At 40.5% G+C, this 18,031-nt stretch overlaps 2 protein-coding genes across 3 annotated transcripts; one reads left to right on the forward strand and one right to left on the reverse strand.

Annotated features, from left to right (window-relative positions):
- The first annotated feature begins 294 nt into the window (after positions 1-294).
- Positions 295-10,599, forward strand: LOC139945283 (guanidinobutyrase-like). Its single transcript, XM_071942622.1, has 7 exons — positions 295-657; positions 2,670-2,792; positions 3,594-3,778; positions 4,505-4,705; positions 5,507-5,651; positions 7,292-7,386; positions 7,985-10,599. Exons 1-7 carry the CDS (start codon positions 327-329, stop codon positions 8,087-8,089), a joined length of 1,185 nt encoding a protein of 394 aa, XP_071798723.1. The 5' UTR covers positions 295-326; the 3' UTR covers positions 8,090-10,599.
- Positions 10,600-12,683: 2,084 nt separating this feature from the next.
- Positions 12,684-17,572, reverse strand: LOC139945159 (protein unc-93 homolog A-like). Of its 2 annotated transcripts, none has more exons than XM_071942442.1 (6): positions 17,451-17,572; positions 15,874-16,599; positions 15,236-15,359; positions 14,624-14,777; positions 13,817-14,084; positions 12,684-13,195 (listed from the first exon to the last, which is right to left on the reverse strand). In XM_071942442.1, exons 2-6 carry the CDS (start codon positions 16,550-16,552, stop codon positions 12,936-12,938), a joined length of 1,485 nt encoding a protein of 494 aa, XP_071798543.1. In that variant the 5' UTR covers positions 16,553-16,599; positions 17,451-17,572; the 3' UTR covers positions 12,684-12,935. The 2 variants fall into 2 exon arrangements, with proteins under 2 accessions (XP_071798543.1, XP_071798541.1); XM_071942440.1 differs by having other exon boundaries at positions 15,874-16,552; positions 17,451-17,553.
- Positions 17,573-18,031: the final 459 nt, after the last annotated feature.

The following is an 18,031-nucleotide window of genomic DNA, read 5'->3' on the forward strand; positions in this document are numbered from 1 at the left end:
TCTTAAAAAAGACAACTTTTCGGTGTATTTTTCAATAAACTTACAAATCTTCTAAGAAGTTGTAACTACATGTGGTGACTCTACAAAGTGGTGGCCAGTTTGAACTATGGTTTGAATCTTTGAAAGAAAACAAAGTGCCCTCATCCTCCTCTTTTCGGAAAAACCTGGACAATTAACTGAAACTTTGTTTTACTTGGCCTTATAACAAAAGCACATCCAGCGTTATAAGGCAAACATTGCTTAAAAAATAGGTGATCTGTGAACCATAAATGAAATATTGAACCCCGGTCGAACGGTTTCTGCATAATATCTGCAGACTCTGCTATATGATCCAACGTAGGCCGTTAACTATTTGTTTGCCAGAGTCCTTGAGGTTTGGTAGGCAGTTTGCAACAGCTAAATTCTATTTTCTCAAATCACTGAAATTTACAACAAGAAAACAAATCATGTTCCGGACGTCATTGTGCAGCTCTTTGGCGAGAATGCAGAAACAGACGAAGATACGTTCGACACTGTGTGATGCAGTACACCGACATCTGAGTGGGACATCCCCATGCTACGACAACCAGTTCAACCAGCCAAAGTGCAGTCTGGACAGCCCCCGGTCCGGTGGAATTGCAACCATGTTCAGACTCCCATATCAGAACACATCCGAAGGTTGGTAGCTTTTGTTGAATTCGTTTGTATTGTGAGCCGGTGTCGCATGCAATTATGTCCTCTATGCAATACTATCCGGAGGACAGTTTTGCATATGCAATAATGTCCGCCAGACGGTTTTGCATATGCAATCGTGTCCGCCCAGACGCTGCTGCATAATGCAATTGTGTCCGCCTGGACACGTTTGCATGTGCAGTTGTGTCCGCCCCCGTGCAAAACCGTCCTTGCAGTAAGTTAAACGCCCTTGGTCAATTTTTACAAGCTAAGTGCATGTCATGAATGACATGGGAAATGTTCGGCCGTGCCGTTGGGTATTCGCTTCAATCATAAAATAAGTGAATATTCATGCTGCATAATACGTATAGGTTCAGTGCATGCACGATCGCTAAGCGCGCACATATGTACAGTCATGTTACATGTCCACCGGACGGTTCTTGAGCGGACAGTATTGCATGGCGGACACAATTGCATCTGACACCGGAATTCTGGCGTGGTTATGTCCCACAGACAGAGCAATCTTCTATTGGAATACACTATCTGAGAAGGTCAGATAATAATCGCAGGTCTGTTTTCCACGCAAAGCGTGCCTTGACAACATACAAACATTAAACCAAAATTATCCTAATTATAATAATTTTCACAATTTTACACCAAAATTGAGTTGAGCCTGCCGAACTTGCTGCTGGGCTGGTTTATTCAACTGATTTTTACATTTTCAGTACTTTTACTCATTACATTGTATTACATCCTTTTTGTCATTCTCTGATATTCAGTATACCACACATACATTTACAATGCAAATGACAGTCTGCGTGCCATTGCACACATGGCCCTTCAGACTGCTCCATGTGGAACTTTTCCCACTTACTGTGCCCAGGGTTAAAAACCAGAGATAAAACTCTTTGAGCTAAAAGACTCTGGAAAACCTTGTGGCCTACTATCCGTCACAAATTTAGCAAAATGAATAAATCTACACTTCACGTTATTTTGCGAAAGCTTAAAGCTTAGGCTTAATTTTGTTACCAATTTAGCTAAATGGAAACTTAATACACTTCTCAAATAATTTTAATGCAAATAATTCTAGAAGTAATTAAATATATCCCTGTTAAAGTAACTCTATTTGCATTATGGTAATGACATTCAGTTCCTTTGTCTTTTTTCTCTTGTCACCGAATATAAATGTTTACATCTTTCAATTCTAAGGGCCATGAATAATTTCGTCCCCTAAAATTAAGCTATAAAACAACTTAGATTTACGGTTTGTAATAACTTATGGAAACCGTTCCAATCTGTGTCTGGTTTGTATCACCCTTATTAAATTTCTTATAGTAAAAACATGTATTCTCTCAATTTAAAATAAACCCGTCCCAGCAGAACGGTGTTCGCGGGCTAGAATGATCCCAAACCCATTCTCTTTGTTGTGGCGCCTTTAGGAATGCACCCATTGATCTCCATTATACTGACTGGATAGGACATCGCGTCTAAACGCAGGCCGCGCGCGTATTTTTTCAAACGGTTGAAGACCGTTCGTCACACGAAATGCGCTGTACACTTTTAAACGGAGTTGCTGCAAGCAGAGAGAAGTTTTCGTCCTTTTAATTGCCATTTGGGGATAAATACAATTGGAATCGGATCAAACAAACTAAAAATGCTGATGGTGAAGTCGTGCGCGGCTGTCAATCACTGGAGGAGGGAAAACTGAGTCGGCAAAGGGATTGTCTTTCCATAAGTAGGTAGGCCTTTGCATAATGGAGATCAATGAATGCGCCACACCTTGGGCTACTTTCTTAGCCCAACTTGGGCTTTGCATACCAAATTCTTTGCAAGCGTACGCGCTTGCTAGTGCCCAACAGACAATATTTTCCTGCTATACGCTGTAACGCAGGAAAATACATTTCTTCAATGGTACAAGTTTCCTAAAAGGCATACTATTCGAAGCTTGTGTACCTCTACGTAAGTTTTAATTGCCAAACTTATACAGACGCTTTAACCGTTTATCTTTTCATTTAAAGGTCTGGATGCCTGCTTTGTTGGAATTCCTCTGGATATTGGCACATCGTACAGGTCAGGGACCAGACTAGGTCCAAGGCAAATACGATCTGAGTCGTGCCTCGTAAGGAACCGAAACTCCCTGGGTAAGATAGACCGACCTAGACTGGTACCCAACTTTACCCACAACTTGATAGACAGTTACTTGCTTTGTAGAACCAGTGACTTCACTAGATACAATGGGTGCGTTCGTTTAGCTTCCCTGGGTCGACACCGGTCTGTCCCGGTACGTTCGAATACAGTAGCTTTGACGGGGCTCACCTGGGTCAGCCCCAGAGCCCTGCTTGGTGGAGTGGGTCATTTGGGGTGACCTGAGGTGCATACCGTCACCTAGAGAGGGCGAGTGTGATCGTTCGATTAGCTCTTGTCAGGGGCTCACCCGAGTGAGCACTGCGGGGTCGACCCATGTGAAGCTATTAAAACGAACGCACCCAATGATTTCATTGAATAAACGTACTGGGACGTAAGCTTTCCGTCAGTGTTTTGATTGGTTAGATGTGACGTTTGGCAGCTGCATTCGGTCATAATGACTGTTAGGTAAAAGGTAATATATGATGGGGATCGACTGGACCTAGGCTGATGGTAGCTCTCTGGCGTATGAGCCTCGAAGTGTGACGTCAGATGTTCAGGCTATGCTGACCTATAAACCTGTGAAAATTCCTGTTGTTTATACGTCCGCAAATGAAGATTTAAAATGTGGGTAATCTTGTTGTTCGAGCTGAAGAAGAAGCCATTCACAATTTGTTACATATTAATCTAAAAAAAAGGAAACATCATAACTTTATGCGTTATAACGAATCTGAGTGGATAGGAAGTCCCAATGTTTTTCCAGCATCCAGAGTGAAACAAAAAAATGTAACCAAATTAATATGCTCACCTCTTTAAAGGTGCTGGCCCCTATACCTGTTTGCAAGTTGCTGACATTGGTGACGTCGACATAACCATGTATGACCTGAAGAGATCAGTGCGCATGATCAAAGAATCCTTCGATAAAATCATCCACAAGGGTTGTAAACCGTTGACGCTCGGTGGAGACCATACCCTTACCTACCCGGTTCTTCAAGCAATAAAGGTAAGAGTGCACCCGACTACCCGCTGTTAAGCGAGGCTTGGGGTGGGGCGGGTAAGTCGTCATGCGGCAAGCGTGCCCGAAGACCGTAACACATGCTGGCAGTTCAATTACAAGAACTTACTCCGCGGTAGTGAAGTTAATATGTCCCCTACCCCTCGATACACTAATAAAGCTGAAGGCGATAGTCCCGGGGTAGATTTTACAAAGAGTTAATACTCGAAATTGGACTAGTTACTCGTCCCAACTTAGGACTAGCCTTAAGTTTTTAATATCTCCCATATAGTCCTAGGTTAGGACTAGTCCTAACTCTTTGTGAAATCGACCACTGGCCGCTGCCTACCTTCCGCTCAGGTTTAAAAAGCAGGAACATTTTTTGTCGGAACTGAGAAGTCTCCCGAATTCCAAAAAAATCTTCTCTGTGGTAGTATCATATAAAGCAAGACAAGTTTTCTAAAGAACAAAATGGTAGATACACACATGGTGTTACCACAAACCTAATATTAATTGATACCTAGCATGCAATGCCTCACAATGCAAAATATTAATTAAAAAGATTTAAACAAAGATTAAAAAGATTTTATTGTCATGATAAAAAAAAACATGAAATTGTCTTTCCTGTGTAAAGGAGACTATACAATACATACAAGAAAGGCATATCAAAAATAGACAACAAGAATAAAATTACAATTTACAGCTTTTCATGCTTTTGTTCTTCAAATTGCACAGGATAAGTACGGGCCGGTTGGACTTGTGCATGTTGATGCACACGGGGATACGTCTGACGTGATGCAGGGGGAGAAGATCGCCCACGGAACCCCCTTCCGCCGTGCGATCGAGGAAGAGCTGGTCGATCCCAAGAAAATGATTCAAATTGGCATTCGAGGGAGCCAGTACACCGAAGATGACACGGAGTGGCAGAGAAACCTGGCGAGTATGAGTTGGAAGAAACTAAACTTGTGGCAGCTCTTCAGTCGGAGTGTTGGCTCTGATAAGTAAGAGCCGGGATAGCATGCAATTATGTCCTCTATGCAATACTATCCGGAGGACATTATTGCATATGCAATCGTGTCCGCCCGGACGCTGCTGCATAATGCAAATGTGTCCGCACATTTGCATATGCAGTTGTGTCCGCCCCCGTGCAAAACCGTCCTTGCAGTGTAAACACCCTTGGTCGACGGAAAACGTTCGCCATTTTCTTTTACAAGCTAAGTGCATGTCATGAATGACATGGGAAATGTTCGGTCGTTGGGTATTCGCTGCAATCATAAAGTACGTGAATATTCATATTGTATATATACGTAGGTTCAGTGCATGTACGCTCGCTTGCGCACGCACATACATGTACAGTCACATATATGTCCACCGGACGGTTTTTGCATAGCCCCGGACACAATTGCATATGCAAAAGTGTCCGGAGCGGACAGTATTGCATGGCGGACACAATTGCATCTGACACCGGTATGGTCTCGACGTTTCGGTATACTATGTTCGTCTTCAGGAGTAACCCGCAAGTTTACTATTTTACTGTTTACTATACGCCTAGCCTCTCTTAATATTCAGGTATGACGTCATAATTCTTACCCAAAATGAGGCTATAGGCGCAAGTCCGCCACCGTACCACTTGCAGTGACTGCGCCTATGGCTTCGATTTGGGTTAGAATTGTGACGTACTCGATTTCACAAGCCACTTTTTCATGGATTAATGTTGCTCATTTTGTGACGTAACAGGGTGTTCGTGTCATAAGAGCTGAGGCGTGCTACCACAAATCGCTCACCTCTCTCATGTCAGATGTCAGACTAATAATGGGAGACATTCCTGTTTACATCAGCTTTGATATTGATGGTATAGATCCAGGATTCGCTCCAGGAACAGGTTGGTTAAAATAATCTGTCTCTCTGTGTACAAGTTTGTAAACGTTGATTAGGTAGTGTTTGAAGCCATTGGACCCTTTCGGTAAACAGTATTGTCCAAGGCCCACACTTCGTGTATCACAACTTCTATATCAAATAACAAACATGTGAAAATTTGGGCTTAATCGGTCATCGGAGTCGGGAGAAAATAACGGGAAAACCCACCCTTGTATCCGCGCGTTTCGCCGTGTCATGACATGTGTTTAAAATAAATCCGTAATTCTCGTTAACGAGAATTGTTTTACTGTTTTCTCAAAAAGTAAAGCATTTCATGGAATAATATTTCAAGAGAAGTATTTCACCACTACCTTCTGTAAAGTTATTTGTAAATTTGTGAACTTTTTTTTTTCTGTACCGAAAGTGTCCAATGGGCTTTAAAGGCAGTGGACACTGGTAATTACTCAAAATAATTATTAGCACAAAACCTTACATGGTATTACGAGTAATGGCGAGAGGTTGGTAGTACAAAACATAGTGAGAAACGGCTCCCTCTGAAGTGGAGTAGTTTTCGAGAACAAAGGAATTTTCCACGAATTTGATTTTGAGACTTCAGATTTAGAATTTGAGGTCTCGAAATCAAGCATCTGAAAGCACACAACTCCGTGTGACAAGGGTGTTTTTTTCTTTCATTATTATCTCGCAACTTCGACGACCGATTAAGCTCAAATTTTCACAAGTTTGTTATGTTATGCACATGTTGAGATACACCAAGTGAGAAGACTGTTCTTTGACAATTACCAATATTAGTGTCCAGTGTCTTTAAAGAAACACGTTGACTTGGATCGGTCGAGTTGGTCTTTGAAAAGCGTTCTGTAACCGTTTGTTATCAAATCGATATTGTATATTAGAAAGATGTTGTAAAGTAGAATATAATGATCCACACAAGTATCACTCAAAATTGCACGGTTTTCTTTTTACCTCGTCGACTAACACGGTCGGCCATTGACTCCCATAAATGGCCGACCGTGCTAGTTCGCGACGTAAAATGAAAACCGTGCAATTTTGAGTGATACTTGTGTGGATCATTATATTCTACTTATAAAACATCTTTCTAACCATATGCATTTCATAATAAACGGTTTCAAACACTTTTTATAGACCAACTCGTCCGATCCAAGGCAACGTGTTCCTTTAAAGACAGTGTACACTATTGGTAATTGTCAAAGATCAGTCTTCTCACTTGGTGTATCTCAACATATGCATAAAATAACAAACCTGTGGAAATTTGAGCTCGATCGGTCGTCGGAGTTGCGGGATAACTATGAAAGAAAAAACACCCTTGTCACACGAAGTTGTGTGCTTTCAGATGCTTGATTTCGAGACCTCAAGTTCTTAACTTGAGGTCTCGAATTCAAATTCGTGGAAAATTACTTCTTTCTCGAAAACTAGGTCACTTCAGATGGAGCTGTTTCTCACAATGTTTTATACTATCAACAGCTCCCCATTACTCGTTTCCAAGTAAGGTTTTATGCCAATAATTATTTTGAGTAATTACCAATAGTGTCCACTGCCTTTAAGGGGACTGTCAGAATAAAGTCAGGCCTGCTGAAACAAGATTTAGAAGAGAAATATCACCAATAAAATAATTTGTTTTTTTTACAGGGACTCCAGAGATTGGCGGGCTAACCCCAATACAGGGGCTTGAGATTATACGCGGATGTAGAGGCATGAATATCATTGGTGGAGATCTAGTCGAGGTAAGACAACCCCTAAGGCCACGCCCATGACCAAACCCTTATCAATCAATGAATGATTTATAACACGCCTAAATCAAATGTTTGCTTAAAGGCAGTGGACACTATTGGTAATTGTCAAAAACTAGCCTTCACAGTTGGTGTATCTCAACATATGCATAAAATAACAAACCTGTGAAAATTTGAGCTCAATCGGTCATCGAACTTGCGAGATAATAACGAAAGCAAAAACACCCTTGTCTCACGAAGTTGTGTGCGTTTGGATGGTCGATTTCGAGACCTCAAGTTCTTAATCTGAGGTCTCGAAATCATATTCGTGGAAAATTACTTCTTTCTCGAAAACTATGTCACTTCAGAGGGAGCCGTTTCTCACAATGTTTTATACCATCAACCTATCCCCATTACTCGTCACCAAGAAAGGTTTTATGCTAATAAATATTTTGAGTAATTACCAATAGTGTCCACTGCCTTTAAAGGCGCTGAGGCACAGACGAAATAAATAAGTCATTAATGGTAGGCCTCCTGAAGTGGGATTTCAGAAGTGACTTGAATGTGTTGAAGGACAAAGAGGACTAATTATGTTTGTTTCCGCGTCCTTTAGGTGTCGCCTCAGTACGACCCGTTTGGTACAACAGCCTTGCTAGCTGCCAACCTCCTCTTTGAGATGTTATGCGTTCTTCCCGGTGTTGAGCTTCCTTCGAAGTAAGAAAGAAGAACTTGACTCATCAGATGAAATGAAGAGTGATTTTATTTTGCTTTCTTACATTTTGAAATATTCATAAAGTTATATTAATATCGTAGGAATTACTGCATTCCAATCGATACCAACATCAAAAATACCGAAGAGGTTTTTCCTTGGCTGAATATTCTGCTAAGTAAAAATTCTGCAAGGAACCAGTTACAAATTGCAAACATAACGTTGTATTTTGACTGGTAACCTGTTTCTTCTTAGCAAGAGTATTCTGTGCTGAGATTTTATTGTGCTGTTGACCTTTACAAATTCGGCCAATGGCTTAAATTTAAGGCTCTGCTTTGTCTTTGTGCGAGCACCAAATGAAGAACTCATATTCTAGAACTGTAAGCAGAAAGTTACTCCTTATTGCGATACCATGAAAGTGGGCCCTTCTTAAGTTAATGACCACTGTATAGTGATACATATCCTAATGAATATGTTTTACATGTTTGACATTTCAATTGGCTTTTCCATAAAATATGTTAAGTACATTGTGCATGCGTACAGACACTCTATTAATATTATATCGATTAATTATACTATAGCGCATTACAGCAATTGCCTCAAACCAAAGCATTATTTGTGTGATCTTTCAAATAATCTAGTTTTGCAGTTCATCAACCCATTTTCATAAACTATATTTTAGAATAAGTATATTAACAGGCAAAACTGTATCACTTTTGCTACCACTACATTTTAGCGCCAGTTTGTCAATAGGGACCTTTCGTTTTCGACGACGGATGGTTCTGCGACGGTTGTTCAGCTAAACGTTGTCGTTTTCAGCACAACGAAGGTTCATCCCAAGTACTGTCGTAGAAATTGAGGGACGACCGTCCTCAAAGCCGACGCATGCGCAGATGACGCCAAATGTCATCTTTACCGTCGCAGAACCATCCGTCGTCGAAAACGAAAAGTCCCTACTATCAAACGCACGCAGACGCCCACCTAAAGACACTGGACACTATTATGTTGGTAATTTCATTGTCAAAGAAGAGTATTCTCACTTGGTGTGTCCCAACATATGCATACCATAAAAAAATTGTGAAAAGTTCGAATCATTTTGATCATCCAAGTTGCAAGACAAAAATTAGCAATGAAAAACACCGTGACCTTGTGGCATAAATCAGATGCCTAAAAAGGCTTCAGGTCTGAAGTTTTTAATTTGAGTGAAAATGAGCTCTTTCTCAAAAACCTTACGAGGGAGCAGTTTTATACTACCAACAGCTCTCCATTGCTCGTCAAGTGAGTGTTAAAAAAAATTGAGTAGTTACGAATAGTTTCCAGGCCATATACTTCGAGGGCAACGCTTATTGCAATTGTACACTAAATTGAACACCACTTCATGCGTCAATAATAGCAGAACAATGTACCGTAGAAAACATTAATACAGCTTGGATATAGATGATTAACAACGGCAGAGAGTTGCGCTGGAGAAAATTATAATAAAATTTGATTGTCTGCCTCCACTTGTGGTGAAACTAACGGCTCTTGCTTAAACACGAGCAACCTTCGGTCTAAGTTGCCTTATAGTAAACCCCTTACTTTTAAACCGTAGAAATTGACCGCTCTATGAGTCAATTTTGACTTAAAGGCATTGGACACATTTTATTTGGTAATAGTCAAAGACCAGTATTCTCACTTGGTGTACCCCACAAGGCATTGGAATAACAGTCTTTTGAAAAAATAGACTCATTATTGGTTATCAAATTAAAGTTTTCAGATACACATAAGAAAAGGCTTCAGTTTGAGTGAGAAATTACCCCTTTCTCAAAAAAAACAACAACTTTATTTTGGATGGGCCATTTTTCACAATGTTTTTAAACCATCTCCATTGCTCGTCACCAAAGTTGTTTTGGTGCTAACAATTATTGTGAGTAATATACCAATAGTGTCCAGTGCCTTTAAACACACAACTATTCGTAAAAAAAGAAAGAAAAAAAAAGTAAATCAGGGACAGGACGAGAGCTGATGCGTTGTTATTGGTATTTTGTGTTCATTCCTGACTTTCGATTATTTTCAATCAAAAATGACACGAGTTTTGCCTTTTCCTCCTTTAAATGCAAAGATAAAAATACTGTTGACATAAAATGACGTCTAGTTTCGAATAATTCATAAAAAGAGACAGCCATCGAGGCCCTTATATTAGTTTATATTAGTTTTTTTTTCAGACACAAAGTTTTCAGTGGTATAGACCTGAAATTCGTAGTTATAACTTAGTCAACATTGCATTCAGCATCCTCCTAAAACGAACAGATTCTTAAGTGCGGACGTGGAAAAATCACCAATTGATCTGACGTTCCACAACACAAAATATTATAACTGTTGTGGTTTGATTTCGAAATGATTATTTAAAAAATGATTACCAGAAGTCACAATGTCACAAGAGAAATAGTTTTGTAAATACGGCGTTTTACACAAACAACTTTATGAACTTAAAATGGCCAAGTGGTCTCAAGCATGTTGCTGTGTATTTTAAAAATAAAAGGAACGGATCGAACTGTTTTCAAAGTTTTTATGGCAGAATCACAGTTCGAAATAGATGCATTCCTTGTCAGAGATCACGTTGTCTCTGCCGGTCTGTAGGTGCGTTGCGTTGTTGAGTTGACAGACCCCACGTTGACTTCCCTGCCAGAGATTGAAGGAGCGGCAAAGAGGTTCGGTCCAGCAGGCTTCACCGCACCCGATGACTCCCTTGGCCGGTTTTGCGTTGATTGTGGTGGTTGTTTTGAAAACAAATATCACTCCCAGCTAATTTAATGGGAACATTTTTTGGGGGATTAATTAGGGTAAGTGTTTTACTTGATATGCTTTATCTTGGTGGTGTTATTTATGCGTCTCTGCGGCCTGTATATCTCTTATACAACGGACGAAAATAAGTTCAAGTGAGGTCATAATGATACCCGTATAACCATTTAGCCACTGGACCGCCAAGCCGCCTATTTTATCGATATACTGTATGTGGTAGGGGGAAACCTTGCTAGCTTGTGTTTGTAGAAAAAAAGGAACATCAAAAGAATCCTCGATAGTCATTGTTAAGCTAATGAAGCTAATGATGGTGTAATAATTTAGCTCTTACCCCAACAAGACGCTCATTGGCAAACACAAAGGAAACTGTATTTATTCATCATTCATGATAATATTGTCGAAAACTCACGCCTTCGCATTTTATCAGTATAATCATTGAGTCAGATAAAAGCCTTGAAAAGCTATTGTGTCCATTTTATCCTTACAAACAAATATTCGCCATAAAAATTACCGTAGCCGTTTAACGAGAGACATTTATTGTTCTCATGCGAACTTGTACTTTTATACAAATATCAAGGTTCAAATTGTGCATAAAAATTAAGCTGTGGCTATCTTTTAAAATTTGAACTACGATTCAAGTAATTAACTGCAAGAATCATAATGAACTGTTGTAGACTTATCTTTTTATGAAGCATTACAGTTCGAAATAGATGCATTCCTTGTCAGAGATCACGTTGTCTCTGCCGGTATTTAGGTGCGTTGCGTTGTTGAGTTGACAGACCCCACGTTGACTTCCCTGCCAGAGATTGAAGGAGCGGCAAAGAGGTTCGGTCCAGCAGGCTTCACCGCACCCGATGACTCCCTTGGCCGGTACACTCCGGATTGCATGGTGTCGCAGACATTGGGGTGTGAAGCGGCCATCGTTACTGGCAACTAGCGTGTAGATGTAGGGGGGCTGATACTTCATTTCACAGACAACGAACTGTAAATCTTCTTCAATGCAACTGTAATGCTGCCATTTGCCTTTGAAGTACAAAGACATAATAGCACAACTACCCGATCCTTGGCTAGGAGCTGGAACCCATATACGGTCGATGAAATCCGGCTCTTTTGACTCGTCATCGCACACCAGCTTTTCTCCTTGGTTTCTGCACCCGATCCATAAAGAACAAGAAATGCCATCAACACATTTCTGGTTTTCATTATTCACTTTCTGGATGTTCACGTGAACAAAGTGATTTTCTTCTAAAGAATTCGGCACAAAAAGTCTACTTCGCAGCACTCCGCAGGCCTTTGAGGCACCGCTATAATAAAACCTCTCGGTAAGTAAGATGTAACACGAGGCACGTCAGTTCTTCCAGCCAGTAGGACAGTTTGCATTGATAACGAAAATCATGTAAACAATCATCAAAATGGTGGGCAAAATTCCACGATACTTTGCCATTTTGTTTGATCAGCAAATCAGTTCGGTTAAGTTTCCTTGCATGCATCCACGTCCTCTCGCTCACAACTCGTCTCTCCTGTTATTTGTGTTACAATGAGGATATCTACGTGGCAACCGCGAGGCTGGTTGAGTATCTTATGACGTATTTAATGCCTTAATCAATATTCTCAACAACTGTCATTTAGAGTCAGTTGGTGAGGGCAAGGGCAAATGATAATTCCATGCAATTTAACCACAGCTTTCTAAAAACAATCCGAAGGGCAAATTAACAGAAATTGATATTAAGTTGGAAGTTAATCTAACTTTATCTGGTGTTGTCTCCTGATGAGCACAACGTCACACACAAAAAAGCTGCTAAACGAATAAGTGTAAGTGGGTCAAAGTTACTATAGAAGTCAAAGGGAACACAAGGAAATGTACGCATGCTATAGTCGTAAAAGGGAAGGGAACACAAATTCACATCATGTTGAGACATACTGTGTTCGGCTATGTTATTTTATTTCAATACTGTAGTTGCATCGACTAAGCGAAAAAAACAGGATGGCATATTTTTTTACCAATACCGTCAACATGATACCACAACACCATGTCCGTGTTTTGGGCATCCCAAACCCCACAGAGAAAAGACAACTATGACAAATCTTTCTGAGCTTTCTTGACAGAAGCAGTTTTTGTTTTCTCCGCTCTTTTTCTCGCCAAATATGCCTTCATTTCGATGATATAATAGAAGCCGATTCCAAAGACCAGGACAGTGGCGAGAATGGCCAGTTTGATCCACACACACAGGTAGTTACTGTAGGCGAAAGAGACTGTAAATCCGACACTTTCCCACAGACGGTAGTTGGAGAAGGCAGCCTCTTGCTTGTCGGTGAAAAGTATACCATACAGCGCTGTTATGCAAAAATATATATTTTAATACAACAATAATTATAGTCAACTAACCAATCAATGAACAAATAGATAAATAAATCAACCAATGAATGAATAAATAAACAAATAGATCAATAAGAATAAATCGTAAAAACATTCATGTGAGCCAAATTCATTATAAATCTGTTTTTAAGATGTATTATTATTATTTTATATTCACTATAACTTTAGCCTGCGGGGAAGAGGCTGCTAGGGTTAAAAGGTCAACCCATACATGTAACAACTTTTTGCACTTAAACAATATACACTTTGGTGGGTAAGCAGTTTAGATCTGCATTAGTTATAATTAAAAGTATTACTCTCTGTATTGGTTTCAACTTCGCAGAGCTGTCATGCATAAATAATTTCATAAAGGCAGCCGGCTTCCGTGACCTAAAATCCGATTCCAGCGCGCAGCCGCACACTCTTCAAGTACACGGAGTGTGAGGCTTAATCGTATGCTGAAAAGCACACTGGTTTCTTTTAATTTTTAGAGTAGCACACTACAAAGAGTTTGATCTCAAGCGGTCATCAACAACCTCTCCGTAGCAAGCTCTGGGTGGCGCACTTTGTTGTGAACAAGTCATCCCGAAATTACTCACCATTAATTTGCGTTTGCCACACGGCATCAGCCATACCCCAACACGCTGCGATTACAAACAACACAGCCAGTTGGTCCTTGTTCGGCACCCAGAAGATGAGGGTAAATATCAACGTCATTTGCATGACGGCACCGAAGGTGAAGAGTGGTACCCGACCAATGTGTTTGACCAATCGCCCGGCGAAGAAGGAGCAGAGAGCGTCCGTTACACCGTAACAAATCATGACGTAACCAACCCAGCTGACACCCACGGTGCACGTCACATAAGACTGCATGTCAAGGGAAAAATCAAAGTAACACAGTTTGATAGAAATTTTGTTTAAGTCTCCTGTTTGATACTAGTTATTATGTCAATTAAAAAAGTAGAATTTAAGATTGAAAAATCACATGTATGTGTTTTACTGTCATTACCAGGCATTTATAAATTTATGAACCGGTAGTTTGATTTATTTTTGCACAAAATGCTGCCTATCGAACCAGGAACACCGGGACGTACGTCTCCTCTCTTCGTGAAGAGCACTGGCTTGTTTTTACGTGCGTTACACGACATACAAGACCAACGGCTTTACGCCCCATTCGAAGGGAAAAGGCATCATGGTTATCTTGCTAAGGAGACAGGTTTCACGTCTGAGATTCGAACCCACACTGTGTGCTGACCAGAAACACCAGAGCTCGAATCCGGTGATCTTTAACCTCTAGGCCTTGCCACGTCATTCAACAACCGACTCATAATGGTCGCGGGTTCATGCACCCTCGAGTCACTCAATATTAGATTTTAATAAATACATAAATAACTTATCCTTCTTACCCTTGTGAAATCGCCCGTGATAAACCCCTGCTCCAGCCCACTGTAAATCGTCAAAGGGACTAGGAGAATCATTCTGTAGTCTTTCAACAGACGCAGAGTGGCCAGAAAAAGCTGGCCTGGGTTCTCTGTCTGCGTTCTCCGGCTGGTTTGAAGTCTACAAAGAAAAAAAGGTGTGGTAACTCAAAGACCGGTATTCTCACTTGGTGTATCCCAGCATATGCATAAAATAACAAGCTTGTGAAAATTTGGACTCAATTGGTAATTGACGTTGTAAGAGAATGATGAAAGAAAGTTGTGTGTTTACATTCTTTCAACAATTTCCAAACATGGCGTGGTGTGAGATGGCTTTACAGTTTTCATGAACACAACAGGGGCCAATTTCATAGAGCTGCTTAAGCAAAAAAATTGGGTTAAGCACGAAAATAGCTTGCTTATTTTACACATGTTACTGGCCAAAATGTCATGCCATGTACATTGCTTGTGACTGGTATTTAGCTGTTGTTTACTTCGCATAACAATGGGGTAGAGTCTTGGCCGGTATTCTGACTTTACTATAATAAGCATAGATTATTTTGCTTAAGCAGATCTATGAAATTGGGCCCAGAGCCTTACCTATCTAGAAAGATTGACACGATGAGCCCAGCTGCCAGACCACTTCCAAGATAGATACCAATAAGGGTGTTTGTGACACTCTTATCCGGTGGGTTGCAGTAACTCGTAACGTTTCCATCTGGTGCTGTCCGGAGAACGAAAAAAAAAAGACAAGGTGGCAAAGACAAAAGAAAGGGATTTTATTATTTTGTTTACGTTCAAAACAGGAAACTTTAGAGGACCAGTGTTCTCACTTGGTGTGTCCCAACATAATATGCATAAAATAACAAACCTGTGAACATTTTGGCTCAATAGGTCATAGACTTTGCAATCTGGGAATATTGAAATAAAAAACACCCTTTTGCGATATCTTGTGTTTTTTCAGATGCATATGTTTTCTGATTCAAGTTGACGAAGAATCCGAGACAACCTTCCATTTTTTTTTCAGAACAGTGACAGGGTCATACTGACCCAAAATCGGTTGGACTTTGACTCGGAATCTGTGTCAAAATGACCCAGAAATTTATCAAGTTGACGAAGAATCAGAGACAACTTCAAATGTTTAACCAGTTTCCGTGGGTCACCAGACTGTCCCCTGGTACCCAGATTCCGGGTCAGCTGACCCGGGAATAGAGTGTTATTCGAATCAATTTTCTTACCGGCTGGGCAGTCATTGGCACCACAGACGAATTCTCCAGTTACGTTTTCGCTAGTATCCTGTCGTAGGACCAATGAAGATATTAAGTTTCCCAACACTTGACTGGACTGGAAGAAGAGGAAGAAGATACCAAAGAACCTGTTGATGATGGCGTTCTCTGTGTTCCCTGAAATCAAGGCGTACCTTTTTCCGATAGTCGTGACGTAGGTGCTCTTTGCAGCCCACAGTGGAGCGGCTGAAAGACCCAGCAGCGCGGACGTAGGGATCAGGGTCGCCCATGATGGGTAGAAATTAGCAGCTATGTAGACTGCATAACAGAGCGTGGCAGCTGCTATCGTCCATTTCATACCCAAGTACCGGATGGTGATTGAGGGAATGAAAATGGCGGATACGACCAGGGTGGCGTAGATTGTGCTCAAAGAAGCCAATCCGAGACCGGCATCGCAGTTGATGCTGCTCTGGAGGTTAGAGAGAGCTTGGAAGGCCGTGAAGAGGCACGTGAAGCACAGGCAGATGACCAGGAGGTTCTTGAAGATTCGCTTGGTGCCCCAATGAGCTGAATTCTCACTGATCCCACCGCTGCCACCATCTGGAGCTTCGTGTATTTCCATCTTTTCAATCCCATCACTGTCTCGCGTTTCTGTTCCATTTGCGCCACGAGCAAACGTTTCATTATCCATCTGTTGTTTATAACAATTTTAATCGATTAAAGGAATTCCTTCATAATCTGTAATAAATAAAAGATGCTGAAGATGCAACAATGGCCATCAAAATGCTAAGGTACACAGTACTGTTTATGAGAGAACCCCTCCCTTAAAACATTGGATGTCAATTAATTTTATTTTTAATATTGACTTGTTATACCCGTGGGTCCGCCGATTCCCATGCGGAGTTTATAACGCACACATAAGTGACGATCACATTTTGATTTTGTTCTAATTTATTACTGTATTATTACAATGAGTAGCAAAAGCCGGGTCCATTAAAAACACATATAATCACAGCACTTGTCTTCGTCCGAGTCCTTGTGCAACTTAAATATAATTTTATTTACAAAAACCAAGTTCTCTGCACAACTTTAATACCCGTCAACCACAGGCCTAAGATCACCCGGAGGCAGGCCATACTTTACCTCTAAATACACCAGATGGTGGCCTTGGTGCCCCCTTAAAAGTTTCCTATAAACGTTAAAACTTTCCAATGGAAGTGCCCATTGCAGATTGAAATAGGCCTTCTCCTCTCTAAGATGAACTTCCAGACTTGTATTGTAAGCTACACATCATGGGGGATCTCTATACTGGACAAGCTCTTGCATGTTTGCTGAAAACCCATCCACTTAACCAAACCAACTGTATCCAATCTACTGTATATCATTTATCCCTGAATGCAATAGTTTTGAATTGAATTGAATTGAAAAATCAAAATTTTGAAAGCATTATTGTACACTATAGACTGTTAGGCCTGGGTCAATTCGTGTCCGAGATATAAGCATAATCTATACAACTAACAATCAAGCTGAGATGTAAAGAAACCCACTTTTAAAAGCCCATTATAAATGGTGGAACATGATAAACTCACCTTTAATTCACTGTAGTTCCGCCTGCAACTGGTTGAATCTATATCTCCCATGATTTTACGATCTAGGACTCTGCCAGTGGACTGTACTATTATCTCATGTAGTATGTACACATCGTAAACGTATAACAACAAATACACGCTGTGTGTGGACGCAGCTCGTGAAATTATGTTTACAAGGCTATCTCGAGATTTAAAGGTACTGGACACTATTGGTAATTACTCAAAATAATTGTTGACATAAAAACTTACTTGGTAACAAGCAACGGGGAGCTGTTGATAGTATAAAACATTGTGAGAAACAGCTCCCCTGAACTGAAGTTGCGTAGTTTTCGTGAAAGAAGTAATTTTCCACTAATATATTTGAATTTTATTTCGAAAACTCAGAATGAGATTTTAAGGTCCCGAAATCAAGCGTCTGAAAGCACACAACTTTGTGTGACAAAGGTGTCTTTTCTTCCATTATAATCTCACAACTTCGACGACCAATTGAGTTCAAATGTTCACAGTTTTTTTTTATTACTTTGTGCATATGTTGAGATACACCAAATGAGAAGACTAGTCTTTGATAATTACCAATAGTG

The sequence above is a fragment of the Asterias amurensis genome, chromosome 12, assembly GCF_032118995.1.
Source record: "Asterias amurensis chromosome 12, ASM3211899v1".
Lineage (NCBI taxonomy): Eukaryota > Metazoa > Echinodermata > Asteroidea > Forcipulatida > Asteriidae > Asterias > Asterias amurensis.